Source organism: Xiphophorus couchianus, chromosome 5 (genome assembly GCF_001444195.1).
Source record: "Xiphophorus couchianus chromosome 5, X_couchianus-1.0, whole genome shotgun sequence".
In the NCBI taxonomy this organism is placed as follows: Eukaryota; Metazoa; Chordata; class Actinopteri; order Cyprinodontiformes; family Poeciliidae; genus Xiphophorus; species Xiphophorus couchianus.
This window is the reverse complement of record NC_040232.1, coordinates 22,895,989-22,910,183: the sequence shown is the minus strand read 5'-3', so window position 1 is coordinate 22,910,183 and position 14,195 is coordinate 22,895,989. Positions and strand designations below refer to the sequence as shown.

The window sequence follows — 14,195 nt, the reverse complement described above, 5'->3', positions numbered from 1 at the left end:
CTTCCCATGCCTGCAATTCACTAATCCATCTTTAATACCTCAAATCCTTGCAGCTTCCCTGTACAGGGAACTTCCATCTCAGACATGTTTGATTTCTAAAAACTTATAAAACTTTTGATTGCTATTTTAACACGTAACAGTTCACATATTAGTGAATATTTGGACCATGTTTTAACAAAAACATCATCCAATTAGTAGAATCTGAATATAGGAACCTTGACAGGACTGCTTAAACAGAACAGAGCAGTCCGCTTCTTCTAAGTTAAACATTTAAATGCATTGTATTTATTTCATTAAGCAAAACGTTTGTAAAGATTGTACTTTCTGCGCGGGCTCTACAAACATTTCCGAGTTGTAGAGCCTGCAAGGGAGTGCACATCTGTAATATCATAAGGACTGCAGGGGGTGCTAAATCGCACCAACACTTAGTTTTCGACTTCTTGAATGGAACACTAATTATTTAGCCATTTCGACGTTTACAACAATGAAGATTCCTTATATTTTAAATGATCCTAAATAATAAGTACGTTTACTAAGAAGGAATACAGAGGCCATCTTACTTAAATTGAGTATCAGGTCATAGTAATACAGCACAGTAGGCCTTCAGCATTAGCCCTTAGAGTGGAAGACGCACCCAAACGGTAGTTTATGGGTAGCTGACTCTCCATTCATGGCAGTAAAGAATGTGGAGATTTCCCCTTTTGGAACAAACCACAGTGAAAACAATCTTATTCAGAACAACAAATTGCAAAGCTTTTCATCCATTGTCTGATGTATTTCAACTGTTGATGTTTAGAAGAGAACCAAAAGCAAAAAAAAAAGAAGACAGGATTAGCTTGCTACATTTAATAATTTAACATTAAATCAAAACTAAATTAACATTTACAGTATGGCTTATTTAAAACTTATAGTAAAACAAGGTAATTTAAAGAAATTAAATGCATGTCCTGTTTTCTACAAGAAATTAAAATCTTAAAACCTTATCCAGATTACTATGTTTAGCCAAACTGAACTTTTAGGTGACCATGCTTAAATGCTGAGCTTGCAGATGGCTTTGAAACATGTCATGAGTCATGGCAGAACACTGAAGATGACTATATATTTAAGTAAGGAAAACAAAGGACAAGTTAAACATTTTAAATCGTTTATTTTACTTAAATGAAATTATGCATTACCCCCAAATGACAGTTACGCTCAAGTGTTTAGTATGAAAACTCCAAAGAGACAAAGCTAACCCGCCAACAACAACCGTTTACTTCTCCAGACTACCCTTTGACCAACTTTATGCAAGAACTGCAAAAAAAAAGAAACTTATTTTCAAAAACTTTTAATTATATAAAAAGTGGGATTTTTTTTATACTTACTGAGGTGCTCATACAAAAACAGCAACAGTACAAGCTTGTGCTCTTGTTCTTTTAATTTTCTATACCTCGTAATGGATACATAGACATACAAAAGCAGCCCCCCCAACAAAAGAAAAAAAAAGACAGTAGAAGATTGATAACAGTTTATGGAATGTAACCTTTGTAAAAATCTGGCCCTTCATCACCAGCTCTCCCCCATTATGTCATCATTGTGTCTGCCTTTGCTGTAATTCCTCCTTCTGCCAAGTCAGGTACAAGCAGGCAGGTTGGTATTGAGCAACCACTAATTGATCATCAAAAGATGTGGCTGCATATAAACAGCACCTTTTATATTTAGGACACAGTAATTCTTTTTTGTGGCTTTTAAAACTGCTTGTTGCAAGTCTCAGGACTGGAAAACCCCAAAAAATGCTTAGACCCTGGAAAAAGGTCAGCAGGCAACCCAACCCCAAAACATGCATGAACCCTCCCATCACACTTTAAAGCCCCTACCTGTGTATCTGCACTTACTGCAGAACAACAGCAACCAAAAAGAGAGGGATGACCTAGATAGAGAAACAAAGGATCAAACTGGATGTCATGGATGAGGTGGTCGAAGTGCTGATCACAATAAAGAGGACTTTGGATGATGTCAGGCAGACGGGGATGACTGAGGGTGAGGCTCATTCTTTGGGCTCCTCTGATTCCTCTCCCTCGACTGCGTTGTCAGAAGTCCAAAGCTGAGGAAGGAGATGATCAAACTTTTGAATCGCCAACTCTTTGCTCTGCTCATCCAATTTTCTCCAATGCCAAAAAATTTGATTGCACAAAATAATAATAAAAAAAATAAAAAGGGAAACTTACTGTCAAGTTGTCTCTCAATAGCTGCATGATTAGTGTACTGTCTTTGTACGATTCTTCACTCAGTGTGTCAAGCTCTGCGATGGCATCGTCGAAGGCCTGGAGGTTATAAAAAGTCCATTTTTAGAGGTATAATAAGATGATGCGATTCGTCTTTCATGTCTGCCTATTCAGAGGGTCAATCCATTCATCAGTCATATATAAACTTTGTGTTCCTGGGAACAATTTGAGATGCCTCAAGAAAAAGCCGGAGAATATTTCTGGAGAGAGGGATGTCTGGGTTCCACTCCATCACATTTGAAAATGAAAGGATAAGTGTGTTTGTTGGTGATCTGCAATTAACCGCATTGAATCTGCGTTCTTGAGTATTGAATTACCTGCTTGGCCAGCTTGCAAGCCTCTTCGGGGGAATTGAGGATCTCGTAGAAGAACACAGAGAAATTAAGGGCTAGTCCGAGGCGTATCGGGTGAGTCGGCTGCATCTCTGCTTTGCTGATGTCGAAGGCCTGTTGGTAAGCCTTCTGTGAATCTTTGATGATGCCTGAAATAATAATGACAAAAAATATGAGAAAACAGAACAATCATCTGAGCACAGGACCTAATTTTAAGCATTTTATAATGCAATTGGATAATTGGACATACATTAATTTGGGTATACTGAGCAAAAGTTCTACTCATCGAGTTTAAACTCGATTATTTTGACTTATTTTGAGAGGCAATAATTTTTAAAGCTTTCAGACACTGCCTCTGTAATACTAACCTATATATAACAGTGTGGCATTTATTTAGTAATTTATAAGACATGTTAACATAAAGGAATATAAAGCAAACAAAAAACGTTCTGTAGCAAACACTGGAGAAGGTTTGGAGGATTCATCCAATCTTTTCTGTTTTAAACACATACGAGGATCAGGTTTTTCACATATATCATTTAAATTAAAGGCTACAAGTTTTAGCAAACAGGATTGCACATGCTTAAGCAAAGTAGCAGTTAGTGTGTATTGCACAGTGCCGTGTTCGGCTGCTTATTTTACTTGTTTATTTTTTAGTCTAATACCATATGAACCTTTATGAACTACCCAGAACAGATCAATTTCTAAGTGACATGTTGTTCCTGTAATGTAAAGCGCTTTGACTTCCTGTCTATGAACCTGCTGCTTTGATGCTTCGTTCCATGATGCAGTTTGAACTAAAAACAGTTGTGTGTTGCAGAATATCTAAAAAAAAGTATTGATAAAGGCTTACCAGAAAGTCTTAAAACACCTTAAATACAGCAATTGTAAGACATCATCACCAGGGTAAACAAACTGTAGTAGTGTTTACCCTGGGAATTGTTTTGCTGCGAATGACAGTAGTCTCACTGTGACACATCAGCAATGTTGCATATAGCAGAAGTGAACAGAGGCGTACCGTCCTTCTCGTCTCCTGTCGCCACCTCAGCCAAGTAGCGGAAGTAGTCTCCTTTCATTTTCAAATAAAATACTTTGCTCTCTGCTGCCTCTGCTTTGGGGATGAGGAACTTGTCCAAAAGACCCTTGAAAAGAAAACCAAAAAAGTAGTTATATTTTTTCAAGTTTGTATTCATCTACCCTCTAAATTTTACATCCACTTGTTCCTCCAAAACACACTGTTGGTTGTTCAACTTGTGCAAGTCCACAGATTTTCCAATCCATAGGTTTCGGACATAAATCAGTGGTAGAAATAAGCTAAGCATGTCTAATTAACCTCCAGGCCTGAAAAATTGGCCAGGCTACATCACAGATGCTTCAGGGACCACAGAGGGGGCCGGACCTAAGTGGATGTGATAGCATGATAGCATATGGGCGGGGGTGCATTAGGGGAGAGGAGTGATCTGAAGAGATGAAGGGATACTAGGAGTATGGATGGAAGCTGGTGTGAGTAGAGAGAGGAAGCAGGCAGCTGAACTGATGAGGAAGTAGGTCACATAGACACCAGCTTAGCTCTCTATGACACAAGTATGCACCGCTTGATAATCTGCTCTGGTTGCTAACCTGAGCGCTAGCTGAAGAAGAGCCAGCCATCTCATTGTGAGCAATGGTAACCTGCTGTTAGAACTCTTGATTATGAAACTTATGACATGATGGGATAAATCTATGGATTCTCCTGTTAGAGAGAAGCAAAAGACCTTCATTTATGATCCTACAAAATAAATTACAATGTGTGATCGCCGCTCAAATCCAAATCGACTGGAAGACAATGGGCCGTTTTTAAAGTTCTCAAGACCCTCTTTGAATACAGCTCATTTGCATATTAAAAGAATAAAGGGATAAACAAGGCTAATGAGAGCATGCATTTGCTGAATGCTCTTAAACCAATGTGAAAGATAGCAGAAGCCCTGTGGGATGTGAATGTAGAACTAGGCCACTGGCAAGGGCACAGCTAAAATCAGGATATCACTATGGCAGTACAGAGCAGAAGAAAATTACACTGAAGTGGGGATGGTGTTTCTGCACAATTTAAAAACAGAAAAATCTTTTATAGGCAAGTAGGAGTTTCATCATGCAAAGGTCTCACATGGCTTTTTGGGGTCAACGGAAAATCCAATTCATGTCATTTAGAATAGGAAATCTTGTGCAAGCCAGTGGTTTATTGATCTGTGAGAGCAGAACATGACAGCAGTGCAGCATAGTGACCATTAGATTCCACAAGCCCAGCTAATAAAATTGTAGTTAAAACTTAAACAGACCTCTAAATAGCATCTCAGGTAGGAGAAAAACTGATTTTATTCCCATTCACCTCACAATAAAACTGACAGCGACTTAAATATTAAATGTAAGCATTTTATTCACGCAGTACAATGGATTTAAGACTAAAATGGAAACGCATGAGACCATAAATATGTTATTATCCAACAGTGGCTGAAAAGAAATGACATGTTGCTGTCAGGCTAGTAATTATTGGAGCTTTAATTGTATAAAGTTTTGTTATTGTCTATTAAAAAACAAGGTGATGTATTTTGATAAGATAAAAAGAAATCTCAAATATATTTCCATGTGCAAAGCCTATTCAAAATATTTTAAACGCAATGCTGTTGCATTCAGGAACAGTAGGGGGAGCCCAGCAGGACAAAAAGCTGCCACACCCTCTATGTTGATTTAAAGCAGCATTATAACAGTGCTGTTACTACTGTTGAATAGAATCTCAAGGTGGGAACAATATAAAAGGTAGATAGGTAAATGCATACTTCATCATTTTTTATGACTTTCAAACATTTTCTCCTGTAAAAATCAAAACATAAATAAAGTCCTTTAGTTTTGACTGGACAAAACTTAAACTCAACTCCTCTATCAATACAATCTGTCTCTTTTACTCTCCATAAGGCTGCAAGTGATGCACAATACTGGAGGGTCAGCTTCGGTCATTATAGGATTAAGACTTTGAGTCATCGCTGGGCAGATAACATGCTGAAGCCCTGCGCAACGATGGAGAGGTTTATATTAGCACAAAATTATAAACACTAATTTAACAAATAAAGTGGCCTGAAGGTGATTGGAATTTAACAAGTAGTAAAACTGATTCAACCAAAGCTAAATCTTAAATGGTAAGTTATCAAAACATTTTGTGGTATAACACTACCTCATGCCAACCACTACAGGAAACTGATTAACTATTGTATAGCATGTTACACATCCTCATGTCAACTGAAAAAAAATATATAGATTGGTAAATTATTAAAAATAAACTTTAAAGCTTCTGCTTTGTTACAACAGTGGTACATACACCTGCAGGAGAGATGACTCACTCGGAGCATTAGTATTGTTAAGTCGAGCCTTCTTAATAGACTTACACATCTGCTACGTCACACAGAACAGAGGAACCTGGGTAAGAAATATTAAACATATTTACCGATCAGCTTTTTCAGGAAACAATTTGGTTTTGTTAACAAACCAGGCTTGAATTACAATATTCAGATGACCAACTTTTTCTGTAACTGGCTCTTTGGAATCCTATTTAATAAACCTAATATGAAAGTGATCAAATTTAAAGATTAAACCCAATGACAAAAATAATATACAAGCATGTTGCTCTCTTTTTAAAGGAAGAAACAGGACGTTTTGTGTCCTCATATGAAACCAACAAAAGGGAGGCGATAAAGAATAAGACAGACAGATCCAAACTCACCAGAACGTCATTGCAGATTTCTTTCAGCTCTCCCTCGATTTTCTCCCGGTACTCTTTGACCTTGGCTTGTCTGCCCTCGCTGGCATCTGCTTTCTGCTCGATGCTGGACACCACGCGCCAAGACGAGCGCCGGGCACCCACCACGTTTTTATAGGCCACCGACAGCAGGTTGCGCTCCTCGTTCGTCAGCTCCTCGCCCTCCTCCGTCACCGATTTCATGGCGGCAGCCATGTCGTCGTAGCGCTCAGCCTGCTCGGCCAGCTTGGCCTTTTGTACCAGTTCCTTCTGAGATGATTCGCTCATGGCTGCTCACTGCAGGGGCAGGGAGCAAAAGACAAAGTAGTCACACAAAGGTAGATTAAAAATTAAATAGACAGCTGGAGAAACTGCAGTGCAGCACTGCTAGCTGCACTTCATTAAGACATTCTGCACTGACAGCATGGACCCTAATGAGTGCCATCCATCATTCTTATTAAAAATAACCGTTTTAAAAGTGCAATTTTTAACTAGCAGTAGCATGTCTATGAAGCAGCCCACTAATGGTTGGCTACCGGAGCAAATACCCTGACTAACTATTACCAAGCTAACATTAGAAAATGGAGAAAAACTCTATTTTTGTATTCCACTGTGTATTCCACTCTAAAATAGTTTAGAGTGGAATACAACATTTTTCTGATCAATAAGCAGCTAAAGGTTCAAGCTAGTGTTTGCCCTCCATTTTTTTAAATCCATGTATCACAATGCTGAACTATTAAAATCCATGTCTGTCCTGACTGGACTTAATGCACAAAAATACACAATGGAATTCTTATCAGTACAATAAAAGCCTAATAATTGTATTCATTCTTACAAGAAATGACAAGCAAGGTTTTAACTACGTTTTCATATTGTTGACCCATCACAAAATGGTAAGAAAAAAACAAAATTGGTGGAAGAATGTATGCCAAAAATAAAATCCATCCAGATTTAGTGCCACACAAAGTTCTGTCTAAACCATTATTAAGTGGTAATGTTCCCGGTGTTCCAAACAGAGGGAAACTTGTTAAATACCTCAACTATGTGGGCAAGGAGTGTAAAGGTTTGAACACGAACAGACTGGCAGTGTACCTGTGACGACTGGCATTTTCTTGGCTATAGCAAAAAATGTAAAAAATAATGAGCTGTTAGGCTATTATGTAGCTGCCATTGTGGTTCCAGTCACTGGAGTTATGCTTTTGCAACCTGGCAAGGCCAATTTCTCTTTTAATGAAGAAAACTGATATCGAGGCAGATTTGAGAGAAAATACATTTACCAAAAAATAAAAATACACCCATAAATTTGCTCAATACTGTTTGACTTTCTAACTGCTGGCAGGTTAGGGCACATTTAAAAGCATGGCTGATTTTGTTGCAAACAGAATTTTTGAAAAGAAAAAAACCCTGATAATTATAATTATATATATACTAAACTATGATCGCTGTGATAATTACATATTTTATGTCAATAATGAACTTTAAGATATCTGTTAATGGGGTTTGAACTACGTTTTTTAAAAACACTAAAATGTACTAAATATATTAACTAATGAAAAGGTAGAATAGTTGAAATATATTTGTTGAATGATCTGTGGTAAAACCTAAAAATCTGTAGAATTATGGTATTTTTGTGCTAAATATTTTCTTTGGGTTAACAGGGGGGTTCACTACAGGGCGGTAATTTTATGGATATTTGACCTTAATGGATGATCTCCTCATCATTCCAAAGGCCATTTCACGAACCTTCGCCTTTAAGCTCGTTTTGTCAGCCACTCCTTATTAAAATGTTGCTAATCCACCCACATTCGCAACAAATGAGCGTTTCCAAGACAAAAAAAACACCTAAAAAAAATAACGTTGCAATTACAGTAGTGTCACTCCATTCAGTAAGGCTTTTCTAGCCTTCAGCGTTAATGTGGCCCCCTCCTTTTCTCTCATTCACACTCACCACACCCATCCCTGTACCTGTAGCTTGTCCGACAAGCGGAAGCTAAAATACGAAAAGTTCGTTTGAAGACTTTGTTAAGACGACACGTTCTGGCAGATATTAAAGCAAATGTGCAACTGGTGAAGAGGACAGCATATTCCCTCTACAGAAACAGCCCCGTTGAAAAGTGCAACTAGCTACAGGCTAGGCCCTCGTGACCGACGACTTTCTACTATGGCGCCAACTATTTCCTGAAAAAGACGCTTTCCAAGTTAGACAGCTTTTCCAAACGTAATGACGGTAAAATGAAGACCGTTCTTGCAGCAAACTGAACATAACATTTAACAATGTGGCCAGGCAAACTGCCCACTTGGAAATGTTACGTTTACTTAACTCGTTTGTTTTTTTAGTACCTAAAAATAATCATTTGGGGGGGAAAAAACGGAAACTACTTTGTCACAAACGAAGGAGTGTAACAATGTAAATTGACAATATTTGCAAGATGTCATATAGATATCGGCTCTAGCTAATAGTTCACTGCCACAATGCCATTTCCAGCAAGCCCTCACTTGCCTTATCGGTTATCTACGGCACAGTTTCAGGTAACATGTTCAACATTTGTATCAAGCAGGATTTTACACTACTCTGAACTGACACGCCTTTCTATTTTCAGTTAGAAAATCAGCCATTAGACACATCCCGAACTGAGACGTTAGCTAAGCTAGCCTTTGTTCTGTAGTTTGATGAGCGTCCCCGCTACACCCAGTCCTGCCAGTAACCCGCAGACAATGGGCTTCTTCGACCGCCAGTTATTTATTTACACTCATTTTTTAAAAGTACATATAAAATATATCAGACCGAAGACAGCTTTTCTAAAGCCGCCGTTGTTTCATACCTGAATTTTAGCAGATGTCGGCGTACCAAGGTGCAGCTGATTCTCTCAGCCTGTCCGAATGAGTTCAGTCAACGGGGTTTCCTCCCAATCACACCGGTCCAAGACACGGCCAGAGTAGCGCCGAGGCAAATGAGGTCTGACGTCAAACGTTACCAGGGCGACCAAACGTGACGGTTTGTGGGAGTTGTAGTTGTCTTGTACATCCCCTGTTAGCTTTATTTTAAAAACAGTTTGGAAATAATTCTTACTATGGCCATCCTTTGCAGTGATTCTGTGAAACACGGAAAACTGTACTGCCCCTATTGCGGTTTTCTTGCAACAAGAAATTACTTTGCTTTTACTTTACTATTACTTTTTAACCCCTTCAAAGTTCTAAATCACATTCTCTGAATCAGAACTTTGGTGCAGGAAAATAAATAGAACTAGCAGACACAGAAGCTAATAGAATATCTTAAGTAGTAAATAATTATGATAATCAACTAAAAAGTCTTGTGTTTTTGAAAACAACAGGTATTTGCTCAAGACGTAGAGGGCACCACAAACTGGAACACAAGACACAGCTATGGTACTTTTCTAATAGAAACTACTATTTTTGCATTCTGGTTGGTTTCCAAAGGGAGAGAGTGAAGCTATTTTTGCCTTGTCACATGATTTCCCCTTGAGCAAAGATTTCAAGCTTGTAACCTATTTAAGGACGGATCAGATAATATTGGCTGCAATGTGCAGAGACAGGAGCAAAAGCAGAGGAAGAAAATAAGGGGGAAAATATGTGTCTACTTTCTAAATAAACCGTGGTCAGGGAAGGGTGAAACTCCAGCCCATAGGGACTCCACTATAAAAGCTTAAGAAACCAGTTAGGTGGGTTTTACTGTCCGTGAGCCATGTCTTGTATGCACATGCACAGACACACAGAGAAGCAGCTTCTGCACACCGGAACAATGGCTAAGTGTTGAACACAAATCTTTCTGTAATGGCAACAGTTCTCATGTTAGATTTCAGTTGAAAACACTAAAGTGGAGAGGATTAGCACATAGAATACAGTAAAAATAACTGAGGAAATTAACACAGCAAAAAAAAGAAATGTGTTACATAATCAAAGTACAGTAATTATTTTATTATTATTATTATTTTTACTAAGTCTCAAAATTTTCCTTTATTTTGAAAGGGCGAAGCCAATAAAGCATTAATATCTGTGAGAAAAACTAAAACTACAGAGGCAGTCTGAAATAATTGCAAATAATCCATAAATGTACAGATGGAGAGTCCTGGGAATATAATTTCCTATATTATGAAAGCCATATGTTGTGTCTTTTTAGCTCTCTTGTGTAACATTCATAGTTACATTTCACTGAAGTGACATTGAAAAGCTGTCTAACAATAGTAGAATTATTGGTTGCACTGTGCACACCATCTATTCCTCGACACACGGATGCCGTTATTAAACTCTCCTCTGGTGTGAAACCAGGAGGACAAACTGACCAATTCTTCCTGCTCTGCAATTTTGCATTATTCCCAGTTATTTCAACTTTTAACATTATCATCCGTTCTTCACTCTTCATAAACCTTCTTTTTAGCTCTGACATCTTTGTGATTGTTATGTCCTTTAGGTAAGTGCTGTGAATGTGACCCACCCTTTCGTAAAAGTGGCCAAAAGCCGATGACTAATTTCCAGGTGTTACATTCCTGGCCCTGGGAAGACATAACATGCTATGTGACTCTCAGCTCTTCCCACACCCATGATGGGCCAGCTGGATGGTAGCTATTTAAGGAGGTGAACAATTTTCATGGTAGCTAAAAGTTCATAAAAGCATATTGTATAAATCATTTTTACCTTAAGCAGAAGTAAAGATTCAGTTCAGAACTGATATATTTAGAGAGAAAGACAGGTAAGTATGTCAGAAATCTTTATTCTTCAAGGACATGACTGTAACTTTCCACTACCATCCCACATAGGTCTCTCATCAACACTCGCAGAGTCAATACTGAATCCGAGTCAGTTGCGGTACAGTGTGAGGAGATAGTGACAGTGGTGTTGATTGGAATTTAAAACGCGGCTCCTCTTTAGTCCCAGTGCACACACACACACACACACACACACACACACACACACTTTCCGGAGGGGGAGAGATCTCTTACAAAAGCACATTTCCAAAGGGGACAAGCAGATGGGCGACACTGAAACAAAACAAGCCGGGTGGCCTCAGAGGCGCACCGACGTTTCTGAACAGCAGAAAAGCGACTCAGGTCTGGTTAGGATCGGGAGTGATGCAACCGCATGAGAAAAGGTCTTACATAAACACGGGGAAACGCCCAGCATTCCTCTGAAAACAAGAAAGTGCATGACTGTATTACTGGAAATCTAGGAGACTCACACCTTAGCAGTGCCGTTCAGAAGTTTACATACAGTGATCATCTGGTAGGTAAACCTACCTCCATCATGTGAAAATCACCTTCATTTTGGTCTTCTGATGAGGTGGTGAACTGTTAATTTGTTTTTACTTTAGCGAGGGTTAAGGTTATACTTATAAAATAAACAATTTCACAGATTTTTAAAAGCAGAAATTGCGGGCATAGGGACTTTTTCTAGTACACTTGGGGTAAAAAGATAAACACAATCTCTAATATTTAGTGTTAACATACATTTTGTGATATTTTTTCACAATGTTTGAAATTAAATCTGAGTAAACTTTTTTCTTTTCTTTTTTTACCAAAATGTATATCATTTAATCAAAATTGAGATTTTTTTAAAGCATTTTTATACACCAAGATAAAATATAGACAGTGTGGAAATATTCCCCATTTTACTAAGGGTATGAAAGTGTTTTGTTGCAAAATGTGTGAGTCAGCCTTTGAAGAAAAATAAGCAAAAGAGCCTGTGAAGAGGCTGACTGAAGTTGGTGAAAGAGCGACTGCACAGTGAAATCAGTTCTGCACCAAGATGGGCTGGAAGGCTGCTCAGCGAGGAAGAAGCCATTATTCTAGAAATTACATACAAATCTACATCGTAGTTAGAAAACGCACATAGAGAGAAAGACCTTAATATTTAAAGACATGTCCTGGAACTCTAGAGGCGTTTGGCTGTCGTGACCGTCCTTACATTTAGAAGAAAAAGAACTATTGGAAGCATGAGACCACCATCCCAACTGTGAGGCCAGGAAGTGGGAACATCCTGTTGTGAGGCTGTTTGGCTGCAGGACGGACTGGAGCGCTCCACAATATAGATGATCAGTATCATGAGGAAGAAACATTAAGTGGCAAGCTTGAAGGAATATCTCAGGATATCAGACAGGAAGATAAAGCTTGACCAAAAAGCAGGTCTTCCAAATGAGGTCTGGGAGGAACACTCAGTGTACCATCAACACTGCAAAAACACAAAATCTCACCAAGTATTTTTGTTTCTTTTTAGTGCAAATATGTTAGTACACTTGAAATAAGGCAAAATTGACTAACGAGTAACTTTCCAGCAAGTTTTAAGTCAATAATGCTTTAATATTGATGAAAAAGTACAAATTCCACTGGCAGATTATTTCCCTTACAGTATAACATCACATTTCCCCCATACTTTAAGTGAAATGATCTTCCAATGGAATAATTACTTTTTCATCAATATTAAGGAATTATTGACTTAAAACAAGCTCTTGCATCTTTGCTGAAAAGTAACTTGTTAGTTAATTTCGTCTTATTTCAAGTTTACTAGGACATTTGCACCATAAATACTTGGTAAGATTTAGTGTTTTTGCAGTGAAAGCAGTGAAAAATCTTTAAGACAAGTGTTCAGAACCCTGATCTCAGTTTAATCGATTTACAACAATCATTCCTTATAAGTTGGAAAGCTACAAACCTCCAAAGATGGATGCTGTGAGATTAGGATGTGATGAGGATTTTCCTCCTGTGCAGCTTTAGCTCCAAATGTTTCTCAGCTTGTTCTGAACTTTTTGGAGTCCAAAAAAAGCGTTCGTTTGTCTTCACAGCAGGTATTCAGTAACGTCTCTTTTTTGTTGTTGTTTATTTTTTATCTTAAGTGCTCCTCATATATGCTATGAAATAAACCTTACAGTTCAGGTAAACCTTTATTCCCTGAAACCTGAAAAAAAACCCAACTACCTACAGAATTTATGAAGTGGCTTGTCAGGATCAGATAGTTTATTTTACAGACTGTGACGATGTTTGTGACAGGAAACCATGACTGATGACTAATGGCATTAAGTCATTATTTAAAAATCCCTAAAATCCCCTGGATTGGTTTCAGTAGTGAACAAGTCCTGACAAGCTTAAGAAAAAAGAGATATTAGATATCTCTTTTCTAATTAGAGATTAGAAATCTGAGAGCTCATTTAGTGGAACATTTATCTACTTGTTCTAGTTAAAATAACTGTGTATAATTTTTGCATTCATACATACACTTATAAATGTAAGTATTATAGTACATTATCCTGACCTGGCGATTACACAGGCTCAGACTGAGCTGCAGGATTCCTCATCAGTGTGACAAGATTCAGGAAGGTTTGGTTTACATTGACACTGTATGACTGCATAATATTTGTGTGAAATAAGTTTTAAAAATGTAGTAAATACTAAATGCTTCCATATTATATAGAAATAACCAGATTCACTTTCTTCCAGAGTGTCCATAACGTCATATTCAGTTAGAGCATGTTCTGATGAGGCTTGTTTGTCAGATAAAAACAGCCTTCTGAACATATTCAAGTTTCGCTAAGCTCACATTTCTGAATGAAAAGGCATTTCTTAAATTTCTGGTATATATTTTTTTCATTATTTGAGCAAATCAAAGCAAAAAAAAAAATGAACAAAGAAGAAAAACGTTACAAATTGCTCAAAATGTAGTAAAACCTTTATTTTCCTGCATTCTGTTACAAACAGAATTGGTGCAAAATACAGTAAATTAGATTATATACCACTCATTCTGTGTTATTTACAATATTAGGTGTGTATGTTATTCAACTGCATTTAAAAAAAAAATGTATTAGCTTTAGATTTTTTGTTAAAATTT

General features: G+C 37.8%; 1 protein-coding gene across 1 annotated transcript; it reads right to left on the bottom strand.

Annotated features, from left to right (window-relative positions):
• Positions 1 to 1,130: 1,130 nt before the first annotated feature.
• On the bottom strand, positions 1,131 to 9,341 carry LOC114144170 (14-3-3 protein zeta/delta-like). The gene is made up of 6 exons (XM_028016705.1): positions 9,185 to 9,341; positions 6,348 to 6,659; positions 3,615 to 3,738; positions 2,582 to 2,745; positions 2,208 to 2,303; positions 1,131 to 2,083 (listed from the first exon to the last, which is right to left on the bottom strand). The coding sequence occupies exons 2-6, from the start codon at positions 6,648 to 6,650 to the stop codon at positions 2,027 to 2,029; spliced, it is 744 nt and encodes a 247-aa protein (XP_027872506.1). The 5' UTR covers positions 6,651 to 6,659; positions 9,185 to 9,341; the 3' UTR covers positions 1,131 to 2,026.
• Between the last annotated feature and the right edge of the window lie 4,854 nt (positions 9,342 to 14,195).

What these genes read in the sequence shown, in the direction of transcription:
- LOC114144170 (XM_028016705.1), bottom strand. Translation starts at nt 6,650, where the DNA reads ATGAGCGAATCATCTCAGAAGGAACTGGTACAAAAGGCCAAGCTGGCC. An exon ending in AAATCTGCAATGACGTTCTG is followed by an intron (nt 3,739 to 6,347) that starts GTGAGTTTGGAT and finishes TTTCTTTTCAAG; the next exon opens with GGTCTTTTGGACAAGTTCCT. An exon ending in CTTGCAAGCTGGCCAAGCAG is followed by an intron (nt 2,304 to 2,581) that starts GTAATTCAATAC and finishes TATAACCTCCAG; the next exon opens with GCCTTCGACGATGCCATCGC.